This window comes from Phocoena phocoena, chromosome 12, assembly GCF_963924675.1.
Source record: "Phocoena phocoena chromosome 12, mPhoPho1.1, whole genome shotgun sequence".
Taxonomy (NCBI): Eukaryota; Metazoa; Chordata; class Mammalia; order Artiodactyla; family Phocoenidae; genus Phocoena; species Phocoena phocoena.
In genome coordinates this window covers 36409749-36434337 of record NC_089230.1, presented here as the reverse complement: position 1 = coordinate 36434337, position 24589 = coordinate 36409749, and the positions used below count along the sequence as shown (strand labels likewise).

The 24589-nt window shown below is 42.9% G+C and overlaps 1 protein-coding gene across 1 annotated transcript; it reads right to left on the bottom strand.

Annotated features, from left to right (window-relative positions):
• Nucleotides 1–17704, bottom strand: HDDC2 (HD domain containing 2). The gene is made up of 6 exons (XM_065889025.1): nucleotides 17612–17704; nucleotides 16272–16393; nucleotides 14327–14429; nucleotides 7817–7885; nucleotides 3817–3955; nucleotides 1–344 (listed from the first exon to the last, which is right to left on the bottom strand). The coding sequence occupies exons 1-6, from the start codon at nucleotides 17681–17683 to the stop codon at nucleotides 247–249; spliced, it is 603 nt and encodes a 200-aa protein (XP_065745097.1). The 5' UTR covers nucleotides 17684–17704; the 3' UTR covers nucleotides 1–246.
• Between the last annotated feature and the right edge of the window lie 6885 nt (nucleotides 17705–24589).

The following is a 24589-nucleotide window of genomic DNA, read 5'->3' as shown; positions in this document are numbered from 1 at the left end:
TTTAAGGTTTTAAAATTTTATTTATTCAGTTCATAAAAAGCCCCCCACCCTCCAAGTCTTCATCCATGGCATTTTCAGGACCACACCCTGTTCTGTCGCTTCTTTTACTGTCCAAATTTTATCACGTTTCTTGCTGGAGTCCAGGCAATTGAAAATAGACTCACATCTGGGGAATCAACAGACCAACAGTGGCAAAACACAATACCATGAAACAGAAAAATAAAATGTTTGTTACAGGAGTGCATCTCACGAGTGTGGCTCACTGGCGGCGGCAGCTATGTTAGCGTTTCTTTCTGCCTCAAGTTCAGAAACAAGCTGGGCTATCTCAGGGTGACTGAATTTTCCTGCAATGCAAGAAGATAGGGAAAAAGATAATGACAAGTGAATACATCAGTTTCTCCAGCTGGATCCTAGGGCTTGTCAGGAGCCCGATTCTGTGATCTGACCCATACTTGACTCCAACGCAGAGTAAGATTCCAGGTCCTGGAGAGAGGCCAAAGGCAACCACTCGGAGCTTACGCTAGTCACCCCAGATGCTATCAAGCGTAAGGATGAGAATCAGGCAAAGAACTACAGCTCAGGCAGACCTGGGGAAAACCTCACCAGGCAGCCTCTGAGTACCCCGACCAGGAACTCCAGGGAAACTCAGGGAGGATGGAGTCCAGAGAACTGAGAACAATTGCTGTCCATTCTGCATCTGCAATTAGTTGTGGGGAACAATGCACCTACATATAAAAAGACTGATAGGAAGACCAGGGGGTCTGGGCTGTCCCAGGATGCAAACAAGAGTGCAAACATCTACAATGAAACCAGCTAGTCTGTGCTATCTTCCTGGCTCCTTGGCCCCTCTGGGTTTCTGCCCTGGGCAGCAACCAAGCTCCGAGCTATCTTAGGTGGGTGGTGGCTAGCACGCGGTGGGCGGGGGGGGGGGTGGTTAAACCCACCGTCCCTTCTTCCCTGACTGTCTTCTCTTGCCAGTGCCTTTTGTTGCTTGCTCTTCATTCCACAGTTAACTCTATTCCATTGATTCGTTATGCTCAATCTCTTCTCTGAACGTCCCCTTCACTTTCTTGCCCTAACTGACACCTACTCGTCCTGAGGATACAGCTTTCTCTGCAGCCCCTCCACCCGTGGCTGTCTTCCGTCTCATGCAGCTCCTACCACCAGGCCAGGGCTTGTCCTCCACACTCCTCGTCGCTTCCAGGCCATCCTCTGCCCCACGGTGTAAAAGTCGTGCTGTCAGACTTAACGTCATTCCACCAAAACTGCTTTTACCAAGGACACCGATCAGCTCCATGTTGCTAAATCCGACGGCTACTCCTGCCCTCTTGAAACACTTTCTTCCCTTGGCTTCTGGGACCCCTGATTTTCTTCCTCCAAACCTATTCTTCCCCCCATCTTTCCTGTCTAGTGGAAAGTCCAAAATCCTCAGACTCCTCTTATAAACACCCCATACACAAATCCTGTCGACTCTATACTCAAAATATATCCAGAATCTGACTTCTTACTTTTTCTACCATTACTACCCTGGTCCAAACCAGGGCAAGAAATAGGAAGAAACCATTTCTTACATCATTTACACTGTTTAAGTTTACTAATTTTTTACTAGAAATAGTGCACCACAGTGGAAAGTGCAGTGAATTTTAATCTCATCAGCTGTGCGCACATCACCCTCTTTCCAGGCTCAAGTTTCTTCCACAATATAATGTGGAGTTTAAACCAGATGACCTTCCAGCTCCCATAGTTTTTGATTGTACTAGTATTCTCATGTTTCATTTTCTGTTTTTCATTGTGAATGTACCAAAACAGAAGATAATAGTATTAAAATGCAAAGAACAACATAAACATGACATATTTTATTACCTTATTGGGGAAATATGCTATCTAGTAACCCAATCATTGGTCAAACCTTTTTTCGTGTAAAGAGTCAGATAGTAAATATTTTAGGTTTTGTGAACTATTTGGTCTTTGCTGCCAACTACTCAGCTCTGCTGCTGTAGCATGAAAACAGTATAGACAACAGAGAAAGAAAGAGCGTGGCTGTTTCAGTAAAGCTTTATTGATAGAAACAAGCAGTAGCCAGTTTGGCCCACGGGCTATAGTTGGCTGACACCTGGTTTACAACATTATTCCACTGAACCAAAGTCAAACATTTTGAGCATCACCTATATCAAGGACAGATAAGACAAAGCTGGTTGGTCTCAGCCCTCAAACAGCTTACGATAGGGTGGGGTGGGCAAGTGGGGTTTTGGAAAGAAACCCAACGAGGAACATCATTACAGAGGATGCAAGTCAGACTGTGACAACGCTAAGGCAAGCTGCAGGCCAAGGGGAGATTGAGCAAAAAGAAGGGAACGCTCAGCTGTGACAGGGAAGATTAGGAGAGGAAACCAGACAGCTGAGTGGCCTTAGCCTGCAGAGCTGTTCAGATGACTTAAAAATTGTCAAGATTTTATTTTTAAGGAAGAGGAAAGCCACAAACGTTTAAAAAACAAAGAGGTGATGATACCTATATCTACAAAGGAGGAAAGCACTGAGACATGCAGGATGAACTCATGAGCCTAGCAGATTAAATTAGGTGGTTATAACAACAGTTCAATACAGAAATAATGAGGGCCTTGTCTAGGGCAGAGGTAGTGGGGCTGGAAAAGAGAGAAGGAAAATCACATCAACTTCATTACAAAGCAAATCATAGTTTGGAGCATATTTTGGAGCTGGGACTTTCCTCTACTTGATGAGGTCACAAAAGGGTCCAGAGAGGTCCCCCCAAAATCATCGCTAACAGTATTCTCAGGGGAGATGGAGGCTGAGCTGAGCCTGAAGAACTCCCAGGGAAGACAGATGGAGTTCTACTCCAGGGAGCAACATGAACACCAGTGGTCAGTGCACCTGGTGCCTCACTCTAGAAGCTGAATCAAAATGAAGATAGCGGGCTTCCCTGGTGGCGCAGTGGTTGGGAGTCCGCCTGCCGACGCAGGGGACGCAGGTTCGTGCCCCGGTCCGGGAAGATCCCACATGCCGCGGAGCGGCTGGGCCCGTAAGCCATGGCCGCTGAGCCTGCGCGTCCGGACGGAGCCTGTGCTCCGCAACGGGAGAGGCCACAACAGTGAGAGGCCCGCGTACCGCAAAAAAAAAAAAAAAAATGAAGATAGCTAAGGCTTATTGCCAGCCATTTTCTAAGCACTTCACATATATCCTCAAATAACCCTATAAAGTAGATTTTGTAATTATCCTCAAGTTAAAAATAAGGAAACAAAGGCCCAGAGCTAGGTTAAGTATTAATTTACTGGAAGTTACGTAAATTGTATGTGGCAGAACCAGGATTCAAACCCATGCAGTTTGACTTTAGGCCTGTGCTCTGAAGAGCTATAATGACGACGGTGACTTCAGCTGTTTGGAGTTTTCTCTTTTTAAGTCTCTATTTCTACCTCCACCTTAACATAACCTGACATCTGTAAAGCACTTACATATTATAATGCATTTGACATACATTATCTCTCTTGAATCTCAAAACCAGCCTATGTCTTAAGTAGGGTATTATGATTTCCATTTTTCAGAGAGGTCAGGAGCCTGCCTGGAAGCACACAGCTAGTATGTGTGACGTGAACCTGGTGCTCAGACTCCAGGGCGGCAATGCTCTGGTGCACTAGGTCACCTCATACCATAAACCCCACCATTTGCTTCTTAGATGCTCCATACGCAAGTGTCAGAGGAGGGTGACAACAGTGGACATATAATGTTATGACTAACATTTTATACACTAGGAGTAAATTAAGCCAAACCAAAGTGATGCTTATTGAAAGCAGCAGTGCGCACCTGCTGTGGAATTGTAGAAGTCCTGCAGTCTCCCAGGTTTGTTCTCAAGGTCTTCATATTCTGATGCCTGAAGAATCATTTCACATTGGTCCAGCTGCTTCACAAATTTAGCTTCTGCACTAGATTGGGTCTCATATTCCTAAGGGACAATTAAAGCCACATGATTAGGGCTGCATGATAGGTTATTCCAGGAAAATTCTCATTCTGGTACCTGAAATCAGAGTCACAGCTAAAAGCACATTCTGCACTGGCCACATTTCTCCACTGCATACAAACCCATCACAGAGACTAGTCACCTGCAATTCCACAGCTTAACAGAGGCGCTGTATGTGGGAAGGCGGTGCTCACAGCTCCATCTATTCCACCCGATGCCTGCGAGGCCTCATGTGTTCACATGGACACTTCCAAGCATTTTCCTTCCTGTTTAGTAACTTATCTTCAAGATCATTATTCTTTAATCCACCTGAGTAGAGCAGGTCTTTTCAACTTCAAGCTAATATTTCATCTCATGCTTCTCAAATTATTTCCCTCTCCATTTAATGTCGCGTTTCCTTTTCCTTTTGAAATGAATTTCTAGCTTTCTCATTTAATTTCGGTTACCACTCTACAATGAAAATCTCTGTCCCTGCTTTCCAAATAGGGAGGAGTTAATCAAGTCCCTCCGGGTTATGACTCTTGAGGATACAGCCAGGGTCTGAGAACTCTTCATGCCATGGGTATGTGCATGTGTTGGTGGCAGGGAGGCGGGTGTGGCCTTTTTACCTCTCCTCTTCCCTTTGTTCCCTCCCTCCTCAGTGCAGACCAGAAATAAGAGGCAGTCTGCTTCATAGTGCATGACACATGTCACAAAACCACCAGTCCCAATTAATACTATACAGAACCATTCTTCTATTAAGACCAAAGTATTCCCAACTGATTTCCCTGCCAAGTTCTCATTTGTAATTCCACCCTAGATGTGTTCAGATAATGAACCTGTCATGCTTTCTCAGCAGGGTGATGTGATGTGAATCACTGAAGATTTCTTGGTTTTTATTAGATGCAGCTCTGATTGGGGTTTTCAGAACAACAGAAGGATGAGGATTTCAAGCAGGAAAGAGATACAAGTTCCAGGTTCTCAACATGGAGGACCGAAGGAAAGAGAAAGAGAGGAAAGGAGAGGAAGATCAAAGGTTACCTCCCTCTCCCTTGGGGAAAGATTGGCACTACATGAAGTACTGACATATATAAAGTTTGTCTTTTATGTGTTCCACTTTCCCACCTCCTCATGACTCTCCCTCTGGGACCCAGGACCCTCATGTTGCTGTATATCAAACTCCCCACCAAAATACTGCACTTGTACTTCAAAGGATAGAACAGAGAGAGGCTTTTTTAAGGGGTACTTGTTAACCCAACAGTATCTTCAGCTGTATGTTGGGAAACAATCCAAGGGCAGGTGAGTGTGCCAGGCATTCAGCATATGGCAGGGAGCACCTCTTGCTTTGCCTCGGGATTCCAAGGGTTATTTCCTTAAAGCAAAATGCAGGTGGTAGGGAGGATATCTTTCTGTGATACTTCGAGGAAAAAAATGAAAATGTTTTCCCTTGACTTACTAAAATTTGACTTCACACTTCTATGGTAAAAGATAAATTATAATCGAGGATATCTAATTGCTTTAACTAGATGTGACCCTGTGGGCTGATAGCTATTTACAGTTGTGAATAGCAGTGATTAACGTTTCAGAAATCGATCAACTGCCATTTTCTATGTAACCAGTACTCAGTTCCCTGGGTACAGAATGACCCTGTTTTCTTAAATCAAAATCAGAACATATGGACTGGAGACAGAAAAACAGAGTGTACTATGTGTCAGGCAATATTCTAACTGCTTTACATATATTCATTTGATTGCCACGCAACCCTGTAAAATAGGTATACTACTATTAGTACCATTTTATAGATGAGGAAATTGAGACACAGACAGGTTCAGTAAGTTGCCCAAGATCAAATAGCTAGTAAACAGAGGAGCCAGTAATTTGAACCTTGGAAATCTGGTATTGAAGCCAATGTACATGAATCTAAAACATGCATAAGTTAATATGAGAGTCTGTGTTCTCTGTTGAATAGCATTCCCACAAAATCATGTCTACCTGTAATGCACGAATGTAACCTTATTTGGACATAGAGTCTTTGCAGATGTAATCAAATTAAGATAAAGTCATAATGGATTAGGATGGACCTCAACCCAATGACCGACATCCTTATGGGAGGGAAATCTGGGCACAGATACAGACACAGGAAGAACATCACCTAAGGAGGCAGAGACTCGAACAAAGTATTCTGAAGGCAGGGATGTCAAAGCTGGAAGACGCATTCACCAGAAGCTAGGGAGAGGCAAGGAAGGATCCTCTCCCAGAGCCTTCAGGGAGCATGGCCCTGCCAGCACCTTGATTCGGACTTCTGGCCTCCAAAACTGTGAGACAATACATGGTTGTTTTAAGCCATCCGAGTTCATGGTAATTTGTTACAGCAGCCCCTGGAAACCCAGGGTCTCTTACAATTAATAGTAAGTAACTGACATAGTATCATGAATACATAAGAACTATAAATGCTTGTTCAATTAATTAACATACAGCGTAATGACATAAAGAAAATGCTGAGTTAGGAGGCAGGCTTGTGGCCTTGCTTTGTCACCAGCTGGCTAAGAGACCTTGGGGAAGGCAAAACTCTTTAGTCTCCAGTCTTCTTATCTACAAAATAAGGGAGTTGGAAACAGGCTTTCTTTCAGCTATAACTGTACAAAACTCTAACAGATACAGTAAAGAGCCAAACAGAGAGAATATAGAGATAATTAAAAAATAATGAAGAATATAATAAAGTAGCCACTGCACAGAATCAGGGAAAGAGGAAGAAAGAGAGAGAGAATTAGTTTTCTAAGGCTGCTGTAAAAAGTACCACAAACCGGGTGGCTTAAGCAACAGAAATTTATTATCTCCCAGTTCTGGAGGCTGGGAATTGGAAATCAAGGTATTTGCAGGGTTGGTTCCTTCTGAGGGCTGTGAGGGAAGGAACTGCTCCAGGCCTCTGTCCTTGGTTTACAGATGGCCTTCTTCATGCTCACATGGTATTCTTCCAATATGTGTGTCTCTACATCCAAACTCCCCTTTTTATAAGGACACCAGTCATATTGGAAAAGCGCCCCACCCAAATGACCTCATTTTAACTTGATTACCTCTGTAAGAATCCTAGTTCCAAATAAGGTCTTATTTGGAGGTACATATGAGTTTTAGGGTTGAAAGAAAAGGTGGAAGGTCAGGTTCAGAAGACAGGAGGAGGGAGCAGGGCTTTGAAGGAAACGTGAAAAGTGAGAGTGAGAGGCAGGGCTACCCAAGCGTAAGGGGTGGGGCTAGAGGCTCAAGCAAGGGAGGGTCAGTGGGGCTGGAGGGGAGTGAGAAACTGCAGTAGGCAGGGATTGTTTGTCGTTTTCCCTTCACTGCTGGAAAACAGCACCAGGGAGGGACTGAGCACCCACAAAGCCCACGTTCTGCGCTGGGCTCCATGGCAGCACCTGGCCTTGACCTCACTCAGCCCTAACACCCCTTAATGGTTTCAGAGATGGACAACTGACTCAGGGAGGGGAAGGAGTCCAAGGTCACTGAGCCAGGAAGTGGTGAGTGAGGTGGGAACCCAGTTCTGAACTACCCCAAAGCCTACATTCCTTTCAAGGACCAGAGACGGGGGTGGGGGTGTGTGAGGTTGACAGGGTGGAGGATGAGAGCCATGCATCAGGAAATCCAGGGGCTGTGAGTCAGTATCCATACCAGGCTTTACGGTGACAAGGGAAATGGGAAGAAAAACTACTATTAGTCCTGAGAAGTTCCTGCAGCAGCTGGGAGGTGAGAAACTGACACGACCGAAAAAGCAACAAGTTGGAGACAGCTTATTGAGATAGTCTAAGTCAAATAAAACACTGATGAGCATATAAATTCAGTTACAATAAAAAGCGACCCATCAGATATACTTACTTCCCAAAGTTCATAGAGCTCTTTTCTGAGATCCTCTGGGAGGAGCTGGGTTAGCTGCTTCATAGCTTCCTGAAATACCAAATCATTACTTTAATCATATTCACATTTATTTAACAACTCATCTACAAATGCCAAATAATGGACTCAAACTCTTACAAATAACTCCCAAAGGGGCAGCAGAATATTGGACAATATTTAGGCTTACAAGGAGGGCAGTTGTGTACATTAAATAAATGTATTTGTTCATATGTATTTATTCACGAGCACTTATTTTGTGGCCTACAGCATACCAGACACAAATAAGGACAATGAGAAGGGTGTGAAATGATTACAGAAATATCAGTAGCAAGGCCAAGGAGCTTCCATCTTTTTTTTTTTTTAACATCTTTATTGGAGTACAATTGCTTTACATTGTGTTAGTTTCTGCTGTATAACAGAGTGAATCAGCTATACATATACATATATCCCCATATCTCCTCCCTCTTGCAACTCCCTCCCACTCTCCCTATCCCACCCCTCTAGGTGGTCATAAAGCACCGAGCTGATCTCCCTGTGCTATGCAGCTGCTTCTCACTAGGTATCTATTTTACATTTGGTAGTGTATATATGTCCATGCCACTCTCTCACTTCGTCCCAGCTTACCCTTCCCCCTCCCTGTGTCCTCAAGTCCATTCTCTACATCTGCATCTTTATTCCTGTCCTGCTCCTAAGTTCGTCAGAACATTTTTTGTTTTTTAGATTCCATGTATATGTGTTACCATATGGTATTTTTCTCTTTCTGACTTACTTTACCCTGTATGACAGACTCTAGGTCCATCCACCTCACTACAAATAACTCAAATTCGTTTCTTTTTATGGCTGAGTAATATTCCATTGTATATATGTACCACATCTTCTTTATCCATTCATCTGTCGATGGACACTTAGGTTGCTTGCATGTCCTGGCTATTGTAAATAGTGCTGCAGTGAACATTGTGATACATGACTCCTTTTGAATTATGGTTTTCTCAGGGTATATGCCCAGTAGTGGGATTGCTGGGTCATATGGTAGTTGTTTTTAGTTTTTTAAGGAATCTCCATACTGTTCTCCATAGTGGCTGTATCAATTTACATTCCCATCAACAGTGCAAGAGGGTTCCCTTTTCTCCACACCCTCTCCAGCATTTATTGTTTGTAGATTTTGTGATGATGGTCATTCTGACCAGTGTGAGGTGATACCTCATTGTGGTTTTGATTTGCATTTCTCTAATCATTAGTGATGTTGAGCATCCTTTCATGTGTTTGTTGGCCATCTGTATATCTTCTTTGGAGAAATGTCTATTTAGGTCTTCTACCCATTTTTGGATTGTGTTGTTTTTTATGATATCGAGCTCCATGAGCTGCTTGTATATTTTGGAGATTAATCCTTTGTCAGTTGCTTCATCTGAAAACAGTTTCTCCCATTCTGAGGGTTGTCTTTTTGTCTTGTTTATGGTTTCCTTTGCTGTGCAAAAGCTTTTAAGTTTCATTAGGTCCCATTTGCTTATTTTTGTTTTTATTTCCATTACTCTAGGAGGTGGGTCAAAAAGGATCTTGCTGTGATTTATTTCATAGAGTGTTCTGCCTATGTTTTCCTCTAAGAGTTTTATGGATTTTATATCTTGTGGATGAATTGCAAGATGCCCACATGAATTTCAACCATAAGCATACTAGAGTTCAAAACAAACCTGAGTGTGGGGAGAATAGGAAAGTATCAGTGAATTACAAATCTCAAAGAAATTTTTTGTATACATTATGTTATTTTTTATTGTTAAAATGTTTTTATTGCAAAATGTAAAGCACTACACAAATGGGCAGATATTGTTATTAACATAAATGAAACTACAAGCAGCATTTCGTAGGCTCACAGACTCACAGACTGAAAAGAGATGTTAAAGGGTAATGAGCCAAACCATCCAGCAGCATCACTGGGCACTTCTTAGTCTCCCTCCATAAACATGTCCAGTGGTGGGAACCTAGCACCTCAAGAGGTTACCCAAATGGGCTTTAGGCAGCATTGGTAGAAAGTACTTTCTTACATCAAGCTGAAAATTGTCCCTGTAGTCCTTCCACCATGCCTATAGCCCCAGCTCTTCTGCCTTCCTCCCTCATAAAAACACAATGTCAAACAGGTGGGCAGTGGCCCGGGTGGGCCAGAATCTCTGCGACCAGTGATTGGTCCAAGGGATGGCCATGTAACTCAAACCAGCCACTCAGGGACCATCTGCATGAGTTGTCCAGCACAGGCTGGGAGACAGAAGCCCCGAGTAGAGCCTGGAGAGCCAAAATCCACAGAAAAGCAGAGATGAGGGAGTGAGAGCATGGAGGGTGTTCAGTATGTATTTCTAGTCTCCAACTCCCAGGAGCCCCTCTCATTCCCATCTCTTCCTTCATTTCTATGTTGCTCCAAAATTCTAAAATATCACATTTTGGGGGCATGAGGTCTGCAATCTACTCTCAAATGGCTTCCAATTCCTTCACTATCCTCATCCTATGCCTCTTAATCTGGTCCAGTTCTTCTAACTAGAGCTTAGGCTCTTTGAAAAGAATATGGTTGTAAGAACCACTTTTGGCAAAGGTCTCACATAAAATCAAATGGTGAGATGGGAAAAAGCAATAAAAATAAAAATGAATATTTGTATATATAATTATTTATTACCGGGAGAAAAAAATGTTATAGAATACAACCACTTCCAGAGCAAACCATATTGGCCAGTGTCAACAATCTGCTCTTGTAACTAACATCACCATCTTGAATGGTTTGTACCATTACAGCAGGCTTAGTGGTATGAAATTTAGAGTATTTTGCACCTGCGTTCTCCCTTGTTTCTTTTTCATAAATCTCAGCAAAGTATTTGAGAAAATACTTTGCACTTTCAAAAATTAATAGTGTCTTTATAAATAGATCGCTTTTCTCTACACCATTCTAGAAACATAAGTTTGCCCATTGCTTTTGTTTGAAAAGAACGAACTGAATAACATATAGGTACAGAGACATATCAAAATCTAAACTTTTAGAATATAAACATAAAAGTCCTGCTGTGACAAGGGATTACTTTATTTCCTTCACAGCGATGCACCCAGCACTGAATACGGTGATTGATATGTGGTCTGACCCCGAAACACAATGGAACCAAAGCTTCCATCATGCCAAATGCTCTATTTCTATAAATGCAGCCCAAGGCTGAGCTGGCTTTTTGAAAATCACATATGATTACTGACTTATTAATAAGCTTCCTGGTGACTAAAATCACCATGTCTTTTAAAAAACAATACATAGCAAACAAATATGTTTTTGCTCTCTTCCTGAAATTGAGCAATGATTTTCTGGACCTAAACTCATTGATATCATTTGTCATTATACAATCAGAATTGCATTTTGAGACCTCTTAGTTGTTATTCCTTGTTTGGCCTCATATGCCACAGAATCATGCCTACCTTTTCAAATGAGCCACTGAAATCGACTTCATTAAAGTCCAGGACAAATGGCTGAAGATGTCAGACTTTCCCTGCCTGATGGTGAGCCCTGCCACTCCCACTTCTAAACTGAGTTTTGTCTTGTTCACACAGATTTAGAGTGATAATCTCCCTAGCTTCTTCCTGTTAGCAAAGCATGTCAAGAATCTGCCTACAGTTCTGAGCTGAGTGAAGCTTTCAGCAAATGTCTGTCAGTTTCGTGACAAGCACCCAGGAAGCAGTATTCATCACTCACACATCTTTGGTGGGGCTGAAGAGTGCAACAGTTAATGACAAACTGTAGATTCAGATGGGGTTTGAAACCCTGCTTGCCATTTACTAGCCGTGGAACCCTGTGCAAGTTACTTCTTTGTCCTTCAGGTTTCTCATCTGTAAAATGGGGTTAATAGTGGTACCCACCTGAAAGGATTGCTGCGAGGATTAAATAGTTAATATATATATAAAGTGCTCATTATCTGGCACAGGAAAAGCACTCTGTAAAATGTTCACTGTATTTTTCACTTTCTCCATCTTGCCATGTTTACTCCCATAATAAAGTTTTGTTCTTCCCCTTTTAACCTCTAGTTCTTCAGCAACTTTAACTCTCAGGTACATATATATCATAACTCTGCCTTCTGTTTTAATAAGTTTTCCCTTTGCAAAGGAATATAACCTGCTATTGCTATATTCCAGAGTCAAGCTTCATCCCACTACTTCTTAATGATCCCTACCAGGCATCATTTACCAACTAGGGTTATAATATGAAGTTTATTTTATCCTGTTTAGGAGGGGAGTCAGACTACAAGTATTACTTTTGGCCCCCCTGAATTTTCTCTTCTACACCTTCATTCTCCCTTTCATCTTAATACCTACTCTCCTCCAAGACAATCAGCCTTCCAATTTTATCAAGTATTTTTCCTCCCATTCCTACTTTGGTTTAAGGCCTTTCTGATGCCGTTGGCTAGCCTCTGGGCAAATGATACTTCCTGGTTTTCAGTATGTGCATTCCACCTCCAGGAGCCAAGAAACCCTCATTTAATTATCTTAAGTTATGGCTCAGACATCCACATCTTATTCATGAACACCATCTGCATAAAGAACTGTTCACCTCCCAGATCTTTTTCTCTGTCCCAAATCCTAACTAGCAGAGGAAGAGGCAATGGAGTATCAGCGCACCCCCCAAGCCTTTGGTTTCCCGTCCAAGAACTTGGGGTTCTTTAAGATGTTTCCCCTGTCCCTTCTGATGATATTTATTCTCCTGTAAATCAGATGGAGTGGGCAGCAGCCAGGAGGTTTAATGAGGTTGGGCAGGCTTTTCATCATTGCCTGCATACGGCGTCCAGGAAGCAGCAGCACTGAGTGTCAAGTCCCCTCTATGCCCCGCTCCGGGGGGTGTCACTAGCCAGGACTCAGCTTCTGTCAGGACAGAGGTGGGTTTTCTCTGTCCCCAGTGGTTGGAGATCCTTCCTACTGAATGTTTTTTCTTCAGAAGGTTCTGACTCGCTCCTCTGTGGAATGAACCTCACGTTCCTTGTGTGCCTATACGGGAACACTCTCTTCTTCCTTTGCGTCACTTTAAGGGTCTCTGATCACCCTCTGGTACTTCAGTATGTGATTTCTCCTCCACAAGGTATACATTTACCCTTGAATGAAACTATTGTACATCCTGAAACGTGCTATATAATTGAGGAGTCTTTTCCTCCTCCTTTTTCTCTATGTCATATGTCAATACCCAACATCCTCTGGTTTGGGGCTAACTCCTCTCCACAACTCAGCATCTTGAGCTAATTGTTTTCTTTTTGTGTTAATCCTGCCAGTCAACCTAGGAGTTCTTTATTCAGGACAGTCTAGACTCCTACAGGGAAACAGTTCCTTAGCTCCTCCGTTTTCACAGACTGTCATGATGCTCGTGTGTTCTGGACCTGTATTTACACTAAGAACACATTCCTTACACTATTCCCCTTACTACCATAATTTAGGGTGTGTTGGAACTCCTAAACTGAGATTCCTTATAGATCTTCTTGCCTCTAGAGGGGCAAAAATGCTGTTGGCTACTGAGCTCTAGCCTCCGCCAGCTCCGAGAACAGCTATTTAAGCCCACTTTCCCTGTTAAACCACCTTGATGAAGGATCTGTTGACTCAATCTCTCTGGCCTACAATAAAAGCAGCTTGCAATAAACCCTGAATTGGGAACCAGCCATTCAGCATTTTTAAAAAAAACCAGCCATTCAGCATTTAAAAAAAAAACCTTCCTGGATTTTCCAGTCTCTGTTTCAAATATGTCTTCCTCTTTGTCCCTGGACTCTGGTTTAGAGTCCAAATCAGCAGACAATGTTTTATTGATGTTATTCATTTTTTACTAATACAAAATTTTTTTCTTTACTTTTAACCACTAAATCAAAGGACTAAGTTAAAATTTACTAAATACTAATTATAATAATGATTATTCTTGGGCTTTATAGAACTTCTCTCCAAAGAGCTTAAACTAGCATGGAGAATTCCTTCAAGTTCCAGCTATTTCCATTGTCCTACTGAAAGCCGTACTATCTGTACTCTGTGTTCAGGTGCCCTCTATGCCCCTCCATGAGAACTGAAACCAACAAAATGCCCTGTCTCTGTGTTAAACAAGGCTTAGAATAAGCAAAACCAATTCACTGCTTATTCCAAGAGATCCTTACTTCTGGAAGGTAAGATTGTAAACCACCCAAAATAGAGTAAGCACTAACAGCTGACCCTTCAAGACGCTTGTTAAGACCTTGGCTCACCAGCCCTACCACCCCAAAGTTATTATGTCCTAAACTCTATGCAATCCCATCTTGTAAGATAGCAGCTCCTCTTGTAAGATGCATCCAAACATCCTCCAGCCCAGGCCCTAAAACTCTATAAATACCCTCCCTTCACCCTCCTTTCTGAGACACTACTAAAACTCCGTCAAGGAGGTACTCTCCCTTACTGCAATAGGTCTAATAAACTTAGCTTTGTTTCAGCAGTGGGTTTTTCTGGGGGTCTTTTGTGGAGTCAACAGTCAACACTGACCTCTTCTCGCCTATGTTTTTCTTCTTTGGGGATGTTATCTGCTGGTGCTATGTCCCCAACGATGCATTCTGCCATATCATGAACCAGGGCTAGGCGTACACATCTGACCAGGCAAGAAATGGTGAATAATTACACAGAATTATATTCACTACAGATTCCTTCTCTATACTACTTTGAAGTTACATAATATAGTTTTCTTTCTCCAGCCTCACAGAGTATGTTATTTTAATGCAGTATTTCCTAAAGTAATTATATTCTGCCAGCCTGCAACAGTTCTGAGTCAAAACAGTTCGTTAATATTCAGCACAATACATGAGAATACAGGGGAAATTGTTAGCATGAATTAAAAAAAAAAATAGCTGGTTTCTCAAATGTCACTTTAAAAGCTTGCTAACTTTAGATTAAAAAGCCAGGAGGTGATCTAGTTAGAGCATTTACTTACCGATACAAAATTCAAAAACTATCATTTCCCCAATGTACTAGTCAGATGTCAAAATGATGCCCTTTCTAGAGAAATGAGTACAGTTGGACAGATCTGAGTTTGCATCCAGCAATCAACATCTAATAGCTGTGTGACCTTTGCCAAGGTACTTAATTTCTTTAAATGCTGAGTTTTGCAGCCTTCATTTTTAACATCCGTAAAAAGGGGTAATAATACTTCCTAACTTTGGTATGAAAACTAAATTAGATAATTTATGTTCCTGAAACATGTTCATTATTCAACAAACGATTATAATTATTAGTGATAATGATAATCATCATCAAAATAATAAAGGCAGTTCATGAGATAAATGCCCCAGAGGGCCAGCCTGTTTTATGTTCCCACCATCACCAAGGTAGAAGGCCTCACAGCCTCCTCACAGGTGTCCCTGCCTGCAGTTGCTCTCTCATCTAGTTCAAATCTCAGACTGTCCTTACGAGCCTCTCCATTTGACACCGTGCTCATCTCGTACTATCTGCTAAAAATCTCCTAAATTCTACACCATCTACAGAGTAACAGGCCTCCGGAGACTCCCTAATGGACCTTTGTTTCAATCAATTTGATTTACTTATCAATTCCAAAATATACCTTTACTTTCCTACCATCAGAGATTTGGTTTCTCTGCCCTTCTCTTTATGTGCTGTCTTCTACTTCTCCACCTAATCAGCACCTTAGAGGTCAACTCCGATTCTGTATCCTCCATTAAGACCGCCCAAGAACAGGTGATCTCTTCGGTTAAATTTTCTAACTTAATTTATTTTGTGCTCTGTATGGAAGCCACTCTGGGCCTGTGTAATTCATCTGGGTTTTATTTACTATCTTATACTGTATTGCTAGGAAAGTTTGTCCTGCGCTCAAAAAGCATTTTATTTTTTATTTTATTTATTTATTTTGGCTGAGTCAAGTCTTAGTTGCGGCATTCATGACGGATCTAGTTCCCCACCCAGGGATCAAACTCAGGGCCCTTGCATTGGGCGTGGAGTCTTACCCACTGGACCACCAGGGAAGTCCCTCAAAAAGCATTTTAAACACTTGTTGGTTGACGGAAGGGAGAGAGGATATCTTTCTCAGATCTTTACTGCACATACAATTTCAAAAAGTCACTTCACAAATAAGTGCTACTATTCAGAAGAGGGGTGAAATGAAGGTACACACAGTGTATGGATACAATTTTAGACAAAAGACACTTTACCTTCAAGGCCCCGGAAACCCTCACATCACACTTAAGTTTCCTTGAGACCAAGGCAGCCTCTTTCACTTGCCAGGAGAAAACCCAGAGTACAGTTTACAACAACTGAAGTGATCAGCATCTAGTGCCCCTTCCCACATCCTGAATCTGTATGGTTTGCCTCAAGTAATTTTTCTTGACATATACACTAAGCTACAAGAATTTGACACAGGCCTCAGTCATGAAGAGTCATGCATACCCACAGACCCTAACCGGCACCAAAGTTCACAGCTTACCGGTCTTTGTTAAGATGTTCATCTTTGGTCACCAGAGCCATAATTGCCATCCTATACATGTGATCTGATACGCTCTCTGGCTTCTGGACATTTCTGTATACCCAGCCAGTACGCGGGACTCTCTGATAAAAATGAACAGAAAACAATTGATAAAAATAAGTATTTTAACTATCTACGGTGCTCTTCAAGAGAAGTCCAGGGAACAGGGCACAGAAGCTGGGTCATGGTTTCAGTACATATTAAAAAACGCTTAACTAACCTAAATGATCAACTTCTGGAATCAAATAAACCAGTGAGGGCAGAGAATGAGAAAGAGAGAGGGAGGGAGGAATAATTCACAAGTATACAATACATAAGTCCAAAAGTCAAGTTACTCCGTGTTACCGATTTACTGATGTACAGATCATATACAAGTCCTTAAAACATAAGAACAAAACTGTAAAGTATCTTTCCTAACTATAAGAGTTGTTAAGTTTTACTTCAAACAACTCATTAGACACAAGTAGAAAACACTGTGGTGAGAGCGTCGTGAACTTCCAAATTCTGAAGCAGAAAGGATAAGGCATTTCTAACTGCTTCATGCTACCCACCAGTCATGACTCTTCCTTTTACTCAGATCATGATGTGATCCTGTGAGACTCGGGAGTTCACATTTCTAAAGAATTTTATGAACTGTAGAAACAATGGCATGAAACAGATAATCTGCTTTGAACTTGGAGAAATTCTGCAAAACGTGTGGCCAGGCGTGGACCGGCAGGAGGAGGACCCCTGGGATGTAACTCCAGTGTGTGCTACATAAAATCCTCCGTTAAAAAAAAAAAAAAAAAAAGTCTTGTTATTTCTATAAGTAATTGTGAGACAGATTTTAAGCACTCCACTTAAACCCTGCAGGACCAATGGGTTCTGATCTTCCCACTTGGCCGGTTGTGGGGTCGTGAGCCCAAAAAGTACTCGGGGCAGACGCGGGCAGAGGGACCAGCACACCACCGCGCCGGATCCCCTCCAGAAACCTCTCGAAAGGCCGCCTGGGCCGGCCCCATCGGAGCGCCAGGCCGACACAGGAAACAGCGCGTCTCGGACTCCTCCCGGCCTGGGGTCGGCCCTAGCAGCCCGGCCACGCAGTCTCCGCCACTTGCTTCCTCCGACCACGGTCCGGACGCACGACCGCATCCATCCGGAGGGGTTTCCTCTGTCGACCCCAAGAGGCCGGGAGAACTGAGGAAGGGGGCTGGCCTCGGACCAGGTGGGGAGCAGGAGCCTCGTCGCCCCGCGGCCGGCCCCGGCCTCTCTCCGCGCAGCCGCGACCCCGGCCCCCGGCGGCCCTCCCGGCGCCCGCTCACCTTGAGCTGCCCCACCAGCCGCAGGAACTGCAGCAGGTCCCGGGCCCCGCGGCCCGAGATGGGCGCAGCCATGCGGCCACCGATCCGGACAGGTCTGAGCCAGCAGCGCGACCGCCGCTCGAAGCTCCTCCCCCCGAAGCCCCTCCCACTGAAGCTCCTCCCCTTCTTCCTCCCTACCCCTCCTTCCCTCTCCTCCTCTCCTTACTCCTCCATTTCCTCACCCTGGTTTTCTCCGACTGTCTGTCCAGTCTTCCACCTTCCTGGCCGTAGTGGCTGCAGCTGGGCATTGCACCATCCAAGAGCACTGTACTTGGAGCATCTAGGTATGCGTTACTTGTTTGCTAAACTCCGCTCAACTGAGCTCCATCAAACTTTTAAAGGGATTGCCGTTCCTTGGGGAGGGACAGAGGGGTTGGGGTGCCGAGGAGGTGGAGGAAGGTTATGCCATAATGCACCAAAATCTTGCCTTTTAGCAATTCAACCTCTGACTAGAGGGAGAGATAAGGAACCCTACTTGAAGGCGAGCAATCTATAAACATTTTAACAGAGGCACAAGGAAGATGCTTTGGAAGGGAGACGTTAGTTAGGAGTGACAAAAGTACTGCAAGGATTGGAGGCTAGCCACAGCTAGAGAACTTTAGAGGTTAGTATAAATGGCTAGGGAGTGAATACAATTCCATGTTGAAATCACAACCCCCTGACACCTCAAGTGCTGAAGAATCCCCAAAAGTTGGTCAAGGCCTGTCTCAACTATCTGTCCTAATTCTATCAAAAACCGATGGTACCAGTTTTTAAAGGCACTTAGTGACATGCATACTGAAGGACTCAATGAGAGAGGGTAACATGGAGAATAGACTGTATAGGGAGGAAGGAAGTTGGAAAACCAGTTAGGAGTCTATTGAAGTAATTCTTTGGGGAGATGATTTTGGTTTAATCCAGGATTCTAGTAGTAGAGGTGGTGAGATGTTAAATTTGGGGTACAATTTAAAGGTAGGACTAACAGGATTTGTGACAGATTGGACATGGGGTATGAGAGAAAGAGAGGAGTCAATGATGACTCCACGAATCTTGGCCTGACCAACTGAAAGAATGGAGTTGCTATGTATTGAGCCAGAGGAAACTGCAAGAAGAGTAGGTTGTGGGGAAGGGTAGGAATCAGAAGTTTAGTTTAGGACATGTTGAGATACCTATTAGAGATCCTAGTAGAGAGATAAATCGGGAGGTCAGGGGAAGGGTGACAACTTTGTGTCATCAGCACATAAGATGGTTTGTAAAACCAAGCAACTGGATGAGACCACCTGGTGGAAAAGTGTGGATGAAGAAAAGATGTCTGAAGCCTCAGCTCTCAGGCAAACCAACGTTTAGAGTTTGGGAGACCAGAAAGAAGTGGCCAGTGAAGTAGGTAGAGGATTAAGAGGTGGTTGTGTCCTGGAGGCCAGATGAAGAAAATACTTAAAGAAGGAAGGAATGTGATCAATTAAGTCAACATTATATCAGATAAAGACAGATGTGACTACTGGATTTAGCAAATTCATTGTCACTACTGACCTTGACAAGAGCAGCTTTGGTCTGCTGGGGCAAGCAGAACCCTACCTGGAGATGTTCCAGAGAGAACAGGAGTGAGAAATGCTACTCATTTAAAATGAGTGGGGCTACTGGAGGAAAGATTTCTTTTTAAGACAGGAGATGTTACAGTATTTTTGTTTACTGATGGAGGTGATCTAGTAGAGAGGGAAAATTAATGACGTATTGTAGGAGACAAAGGAGAGAAATACTGGAATGACGGCCTTGAGTAGATAGAAGAGGATACAATCTAGGGTACAAGATGAAAGATTGGTCTTAGGAATATGGAGCATTCATCCATAAAACATGAGGAAGGGAGAATATATGGTGACTAATTAACGGCAGTTGTGGTTGTGGGAGATTGTGGAGCTCTCTTCTGATTGCCTCTATTTTCTCACTGAAATAGGAAGTGAAGTCTAGACTGGGTTATGTTGTAGTAATACGCAACCTCTGTATCTGAGGGGTTTAACACGTCAAAGGTTTACTTCTCTTTGATGCTAAATGTCTGTTGCTTGGAAATTGGCAAGCCTGTTTGCACTCTACCAGACCAATGGCTTATTTCAAAGCCTTGTTGGCCAACCACTAACATCAGGGGACTTGGAACCCATTTGTTTCCCTAGAAGCGGGTGCCAATTTAAAGCATTGGGCAAGGAAAACAATTTGGATCACTTACTGAGTCAACTAGAAGAAAAGGTGAAATCAGAAGGCTCTCATTAGAGGGATTCATCCCTTGGGTTTAATATACACTTCTGGGGAATATGGAAATCTCCTGAAATTGTGCTGCATTTGAGGGCTTTTCTATTTATCAGGTCCCTAAGGAGGCCTGTGACCAGAATGGGGGCAAAATCTGCTGCTATTGAGAAAGCTGCTTCAGTATGCAGCTGTGGGGTAGTCCACAAAGCTCTGGTCTTGGTGTTCTAACACAAAAAGCTATCACTGCTTAAGCCTCCACTAAGTGAGATATATTGTCACACATCTCTCCTCATTTTAATTCACCCAACATTTCTCCAAGATAGTAATCGCACATTTCCAAGAGAAAACTGAGTGGCACAGAAGCTGAAGAACTGGCCTGACTTTTCTTTCTTTTTTTTTTTTTTTAACTTTTAATTTTATATTGGAGTATAGTTGATTAACAATGTTGTGATAGTTTCAGGTGTACAGCAAAGTGATTCAGTTACACATAATTCATGTATCTATTCTAAGTTTTCATAGCCAGTGAACAGGGCTGCCAGAATTGAAGCTCTGGCCTGTCTTCCTCCAAATCTTCCTTTCCATGACACCCTGCTGCTTGCCAGCTAACTGGCTGTGAGTACCACATCTTATCACTGTGGAAATTAAATGAGATCCTGTGTATAAAATAGATTTCGTATACTGTCATTCACGTAAAGCATTGAGCAAGAGAACAGATAGCAATGGATTGATCTGAGAAACTTTGCCCAGAAAACATTTATAAAAATGCTTTTAGGAACTGATGAAAGAACAGAGACCATGTCTGACCAAAACCTACTTTCTTTTCTTTTTTTCCTTTAGACACCCAAGGAAGAAATGATGGAGATTTCTTCTCCCAAGGAAGAAATGATGCTTCTCCCAAGGAAGAAATGATGCTTCTGCCTGCTATATCTTCACTGACAAAAAGGTTAATAGTTGGTTTATATCAGCGACCCTCAATCTCGGGGTGACTTTGCCCCAAAGGAACACGTGGCAATGTTTGGAGACATGTCTGGTTGTCACAAAGCAGGGCAGTGTGCATCTAAAAGGCAGATGTCAGGGCTGCTAATAAATTCCCACAAAGCACACGACGACCTGCCACAACAAAGAATTATCCGGCACAAATATCACTAATGTTGCAGTTAAGAAGCTGTCGTCTGTAGGTCCGAAATGAAAATGCTTAGAATTAAACTCCTTGTATTGTTGATGAATTATAATTGGTGAAAATGGATGTTACACTTATATTAAAATGAGTGAGGAAATAAAATAAGCACAATTTTCACATGTAACCCCTTTTTAAAGTAGTGTAGAAAGGCTCTGGAGGTTGGCCACAGAGACTCTGGAAAGATGAGGGGAATTCGAGGAAGGCTTTGATCAGTTATGTTACTAGGTTAAGCAGAGCAATTCAGCTCCCCGAAGAAAAATGCAGGATGGTAAGTCTAGGAGTGGGGGAATATTACAAAAGGAATATTTGCTCAAAGAGATTGGGCTTTGTTCTCTTTTGCCACTTTTCTTGCCGGTGGTGCAGTATTGCAGAGCAGCAGAAAAGTCAGAGTGGGCACCAGTCCCCCATAAAACCAGCCATTAACGGCAGAGGTGAGGGAGGGCTTTCTGCTCAGATGCGCAGCTGTAGAGTGCACCCTGTCTGTGGTGGCTGAGGGTGGTGTCAGAGACGTTGCCAAGAAAGATGTGCCTTCTTGGCAGTTAACCTTAAGCTGAGCAAGAACGGTTTGGCTCCAAGCTAATTGCCACTAATGGGTGTGTTAGAGTCACCCCTGGACACATCTGGATTACAGAGTGGAGGGGTTCTGCATGTATAAAGACAACATTACTGTTTTGTTTTTTGTTTTAAATTATTATCTGAGTTAATAATCCCTTACACCAGTTTTGTGGCAAGCCCCCAAATCTCCACTGATGCCCACCTTCAGTGACTAAAGGGTTTCATAATTGTACAAGAACCTTCAGCTGCTCTATCACTCCATCCTTATCAGATGGAACAGACTGGAACTATTATCCCTCTAGAGTGACTGAAGTTAGTTTGCCCCTGTCCATCAGCATGCGTCATCAGGAATAGAGCAGGGTTCCAGGTGAATTTCACAGAGGTCCTTGATGCCAGCCACTGTTTTGGGAGCTGTTACACGGTGACCTTTCAGGTGTCTTAGACCAGGTGTCTTAGACCTTTCAGGTGTGTCTTCTCCGCACACAGAAAAAGAAATGATACTATCGTACGTACTCAGCAGTAGCATTTTCCTGTTAAATAAAGAAAAATAGTTACTCCTATAAAACAGCAGTCAAGTTAAGTAATATAGAGAATAAATTATATTAAAAGAAAGCCAGAAAAACAATTCTGATAATATGCAGCTTTCAACGATTTGGAATTTTTTTTTTAACTTCTAACTAAAAGAAATGCTATTGTTCTAGCACATTCCTAACTGTTAAAGAGTAAACCTATATGTTTTGTAGCAACACCTCAGTTATCCCAGAGGCCAAAATTCTAGTAATCTTATACATCTGGAGTGGCATGGAACCCAGAGGATTAAAGGGGGGGCGTGGGGAATTTTTAAAGTGTGTCTAACAGGAAAAAGAAGAAAAACAACCAGAGCATCCAGCTTTAAGCCATTGAACCGAAACCTGATTGGACTGGGTCCAAGATGGCACTTAATGGTCTCTTGGTTTAATGTTCAGAAAGAATAGAGATACTTCAGTGCCTTTTAAGAGTCATAAAAGGCAAACCACAGCAACACTCAGGCCAGGAAGTATAGAGGAAGTTTGATGGAAGAGGGAAGAAAACAAGCGAGGGAACAGCAAACAACAAAGGCAGCAAGTGGTGAATATTACAAGTGGTGGCAACGAACATTGACTCTAGGAAAGCAATTAGGTACAAGGACAGATACTAAAACTGAAGGGTTTGGCCTCACTAAAAGCACAGGACAGTCAGGTGGTCTTGCATGGCGTTGTGAGAGGGTATCAGGAAGTGAGTACAGGGAGTATTTAGATGGCAGTGGTAATACCTTTCTTTAAAGAACACCTCATTTGTGCCAGACACTTCACTAGGAGTTCTGCCATATTATTCAAATTTGTACCATCCTTCAGAGTATCGTTATCTGCTTTCTGTAGGTGAGGAAACAGGCTCAGAAAGGTTAAATAATTTGCCCAAGATTGTACACCTATTAAGTTGCTGTGTCAGGACTAAAGCTTTATAGCACCATGGCTCATGTATTTTCTAGTATCCATACAGCCTCCTAGGACTTTCTAGAATGGCAGTGGGGGAATCCTGGCAGCCATCAAGTTCTCCTGTGTGGGGAGATCATTTCACACACAGAGAGAGAGGCTGTGTCAGAATATGCCATCATTATGTAAATACTGAAGTGGCTATATTGCCAAGGAATCATATTTCAGAGCTTGGAAGGGGATATGGAACAGAAAGGTTCTTCTAGGTAAAGTGCATCTCAAGCTTTCTCTAGGGACAAATCAGGTTCTGCATGTGTCTTTGGTTCAACTTAATTGAAATGGTAATTTTTGAGCTTATAAATTAGGTCAAGTTTCTTTTCTGGTGGTTGCCCCTGCCATTTCAAAGTAGGACTTGACCTCAGAAGGTGCGAAAATCAAATGGCAAACCACGAAGCCACAGAAGAATTCTTTAACTTTTTGGAAGTACATTTCTGAGCTCAGGGAATATTTCCCAGGCAGTTTTGTCCTGATGGTGATACTAGACAGAAAGGCTCCTGGGGGGTAGACACTCTGTCTGATCCATCTTTTATCCTCGGAACCTAGCATGACATTCCCCTAGATGTGGTGACAAGAAGATGGTGATGGTGGTGGTGGAGGTGTAAAAAGGAGATGCCCTTCAGGGATGGAATCACCTTGGCCGAAGGCCTGAAAATCGTTGTGAGATTTGTAGAATAGCCCAAGTCAGGAGCTCAAAAATGTTAATTTAATGAACAAAATCTGGGAGATGTCTTCCAACTTCTACCAGAAGAGATGCCATTGGTCCAAAAGCCATGGCATTTCTATAAAGCAAGGGCATTCAGGATTGGGACACATGTGTTCCCCTCTTCTTCCATGCCCACGTGAGGCTGGGTGGCAGGGTGTTGGGGGAGGAGGCATATCAAACTGCCGGGATGGTCCTTCCTGTCTCTGAGGCCAGGGCCCGTCTAGGGCCAGAGAGACAGCAGCAGCAACATCTGTCCTGCTCTAACTTTCTGTTTCTGCCTATTCTCTCTTCATCTGAGCTTTTAAACTGCCTTTAAAACCGGAGCAGCAATGGGCGTGTATATGCCTTCAGCTGTTTCTAATTGTCTCCCAGGCCCGCTCTCTCCAAATAAATGACACATTGTAGAAGGTGTTTTACAGCCTGACTTGTTAATAGAACCAGACTGCTCTGTGACAAATCCTAACACAGCAGTCAAGGGTAAAAGACAAAATCACAAAATATGTGAGTTAGATAAACAGAGTCATCTGTAAAAGAAGGAGCTGAACCTTCTAATTTTTAAAGTGCCTGCTAATTCTAAAATTCTAAACTTTAAAAAAGATTTCCTTACAGTTGAAGGGTATGCTGCTTTATACTTGGGCTATTGGAGTTTTCTTTTATCGGTGGAGTTAGTTTGTCTTCATAGATCCTACTATGAACAAGTGAATAAATAATATAAAGTTAATCGAATCTGCTTATTTTCTCTTTCCCAGGGACTTGGGACTGAATGTCTGTAG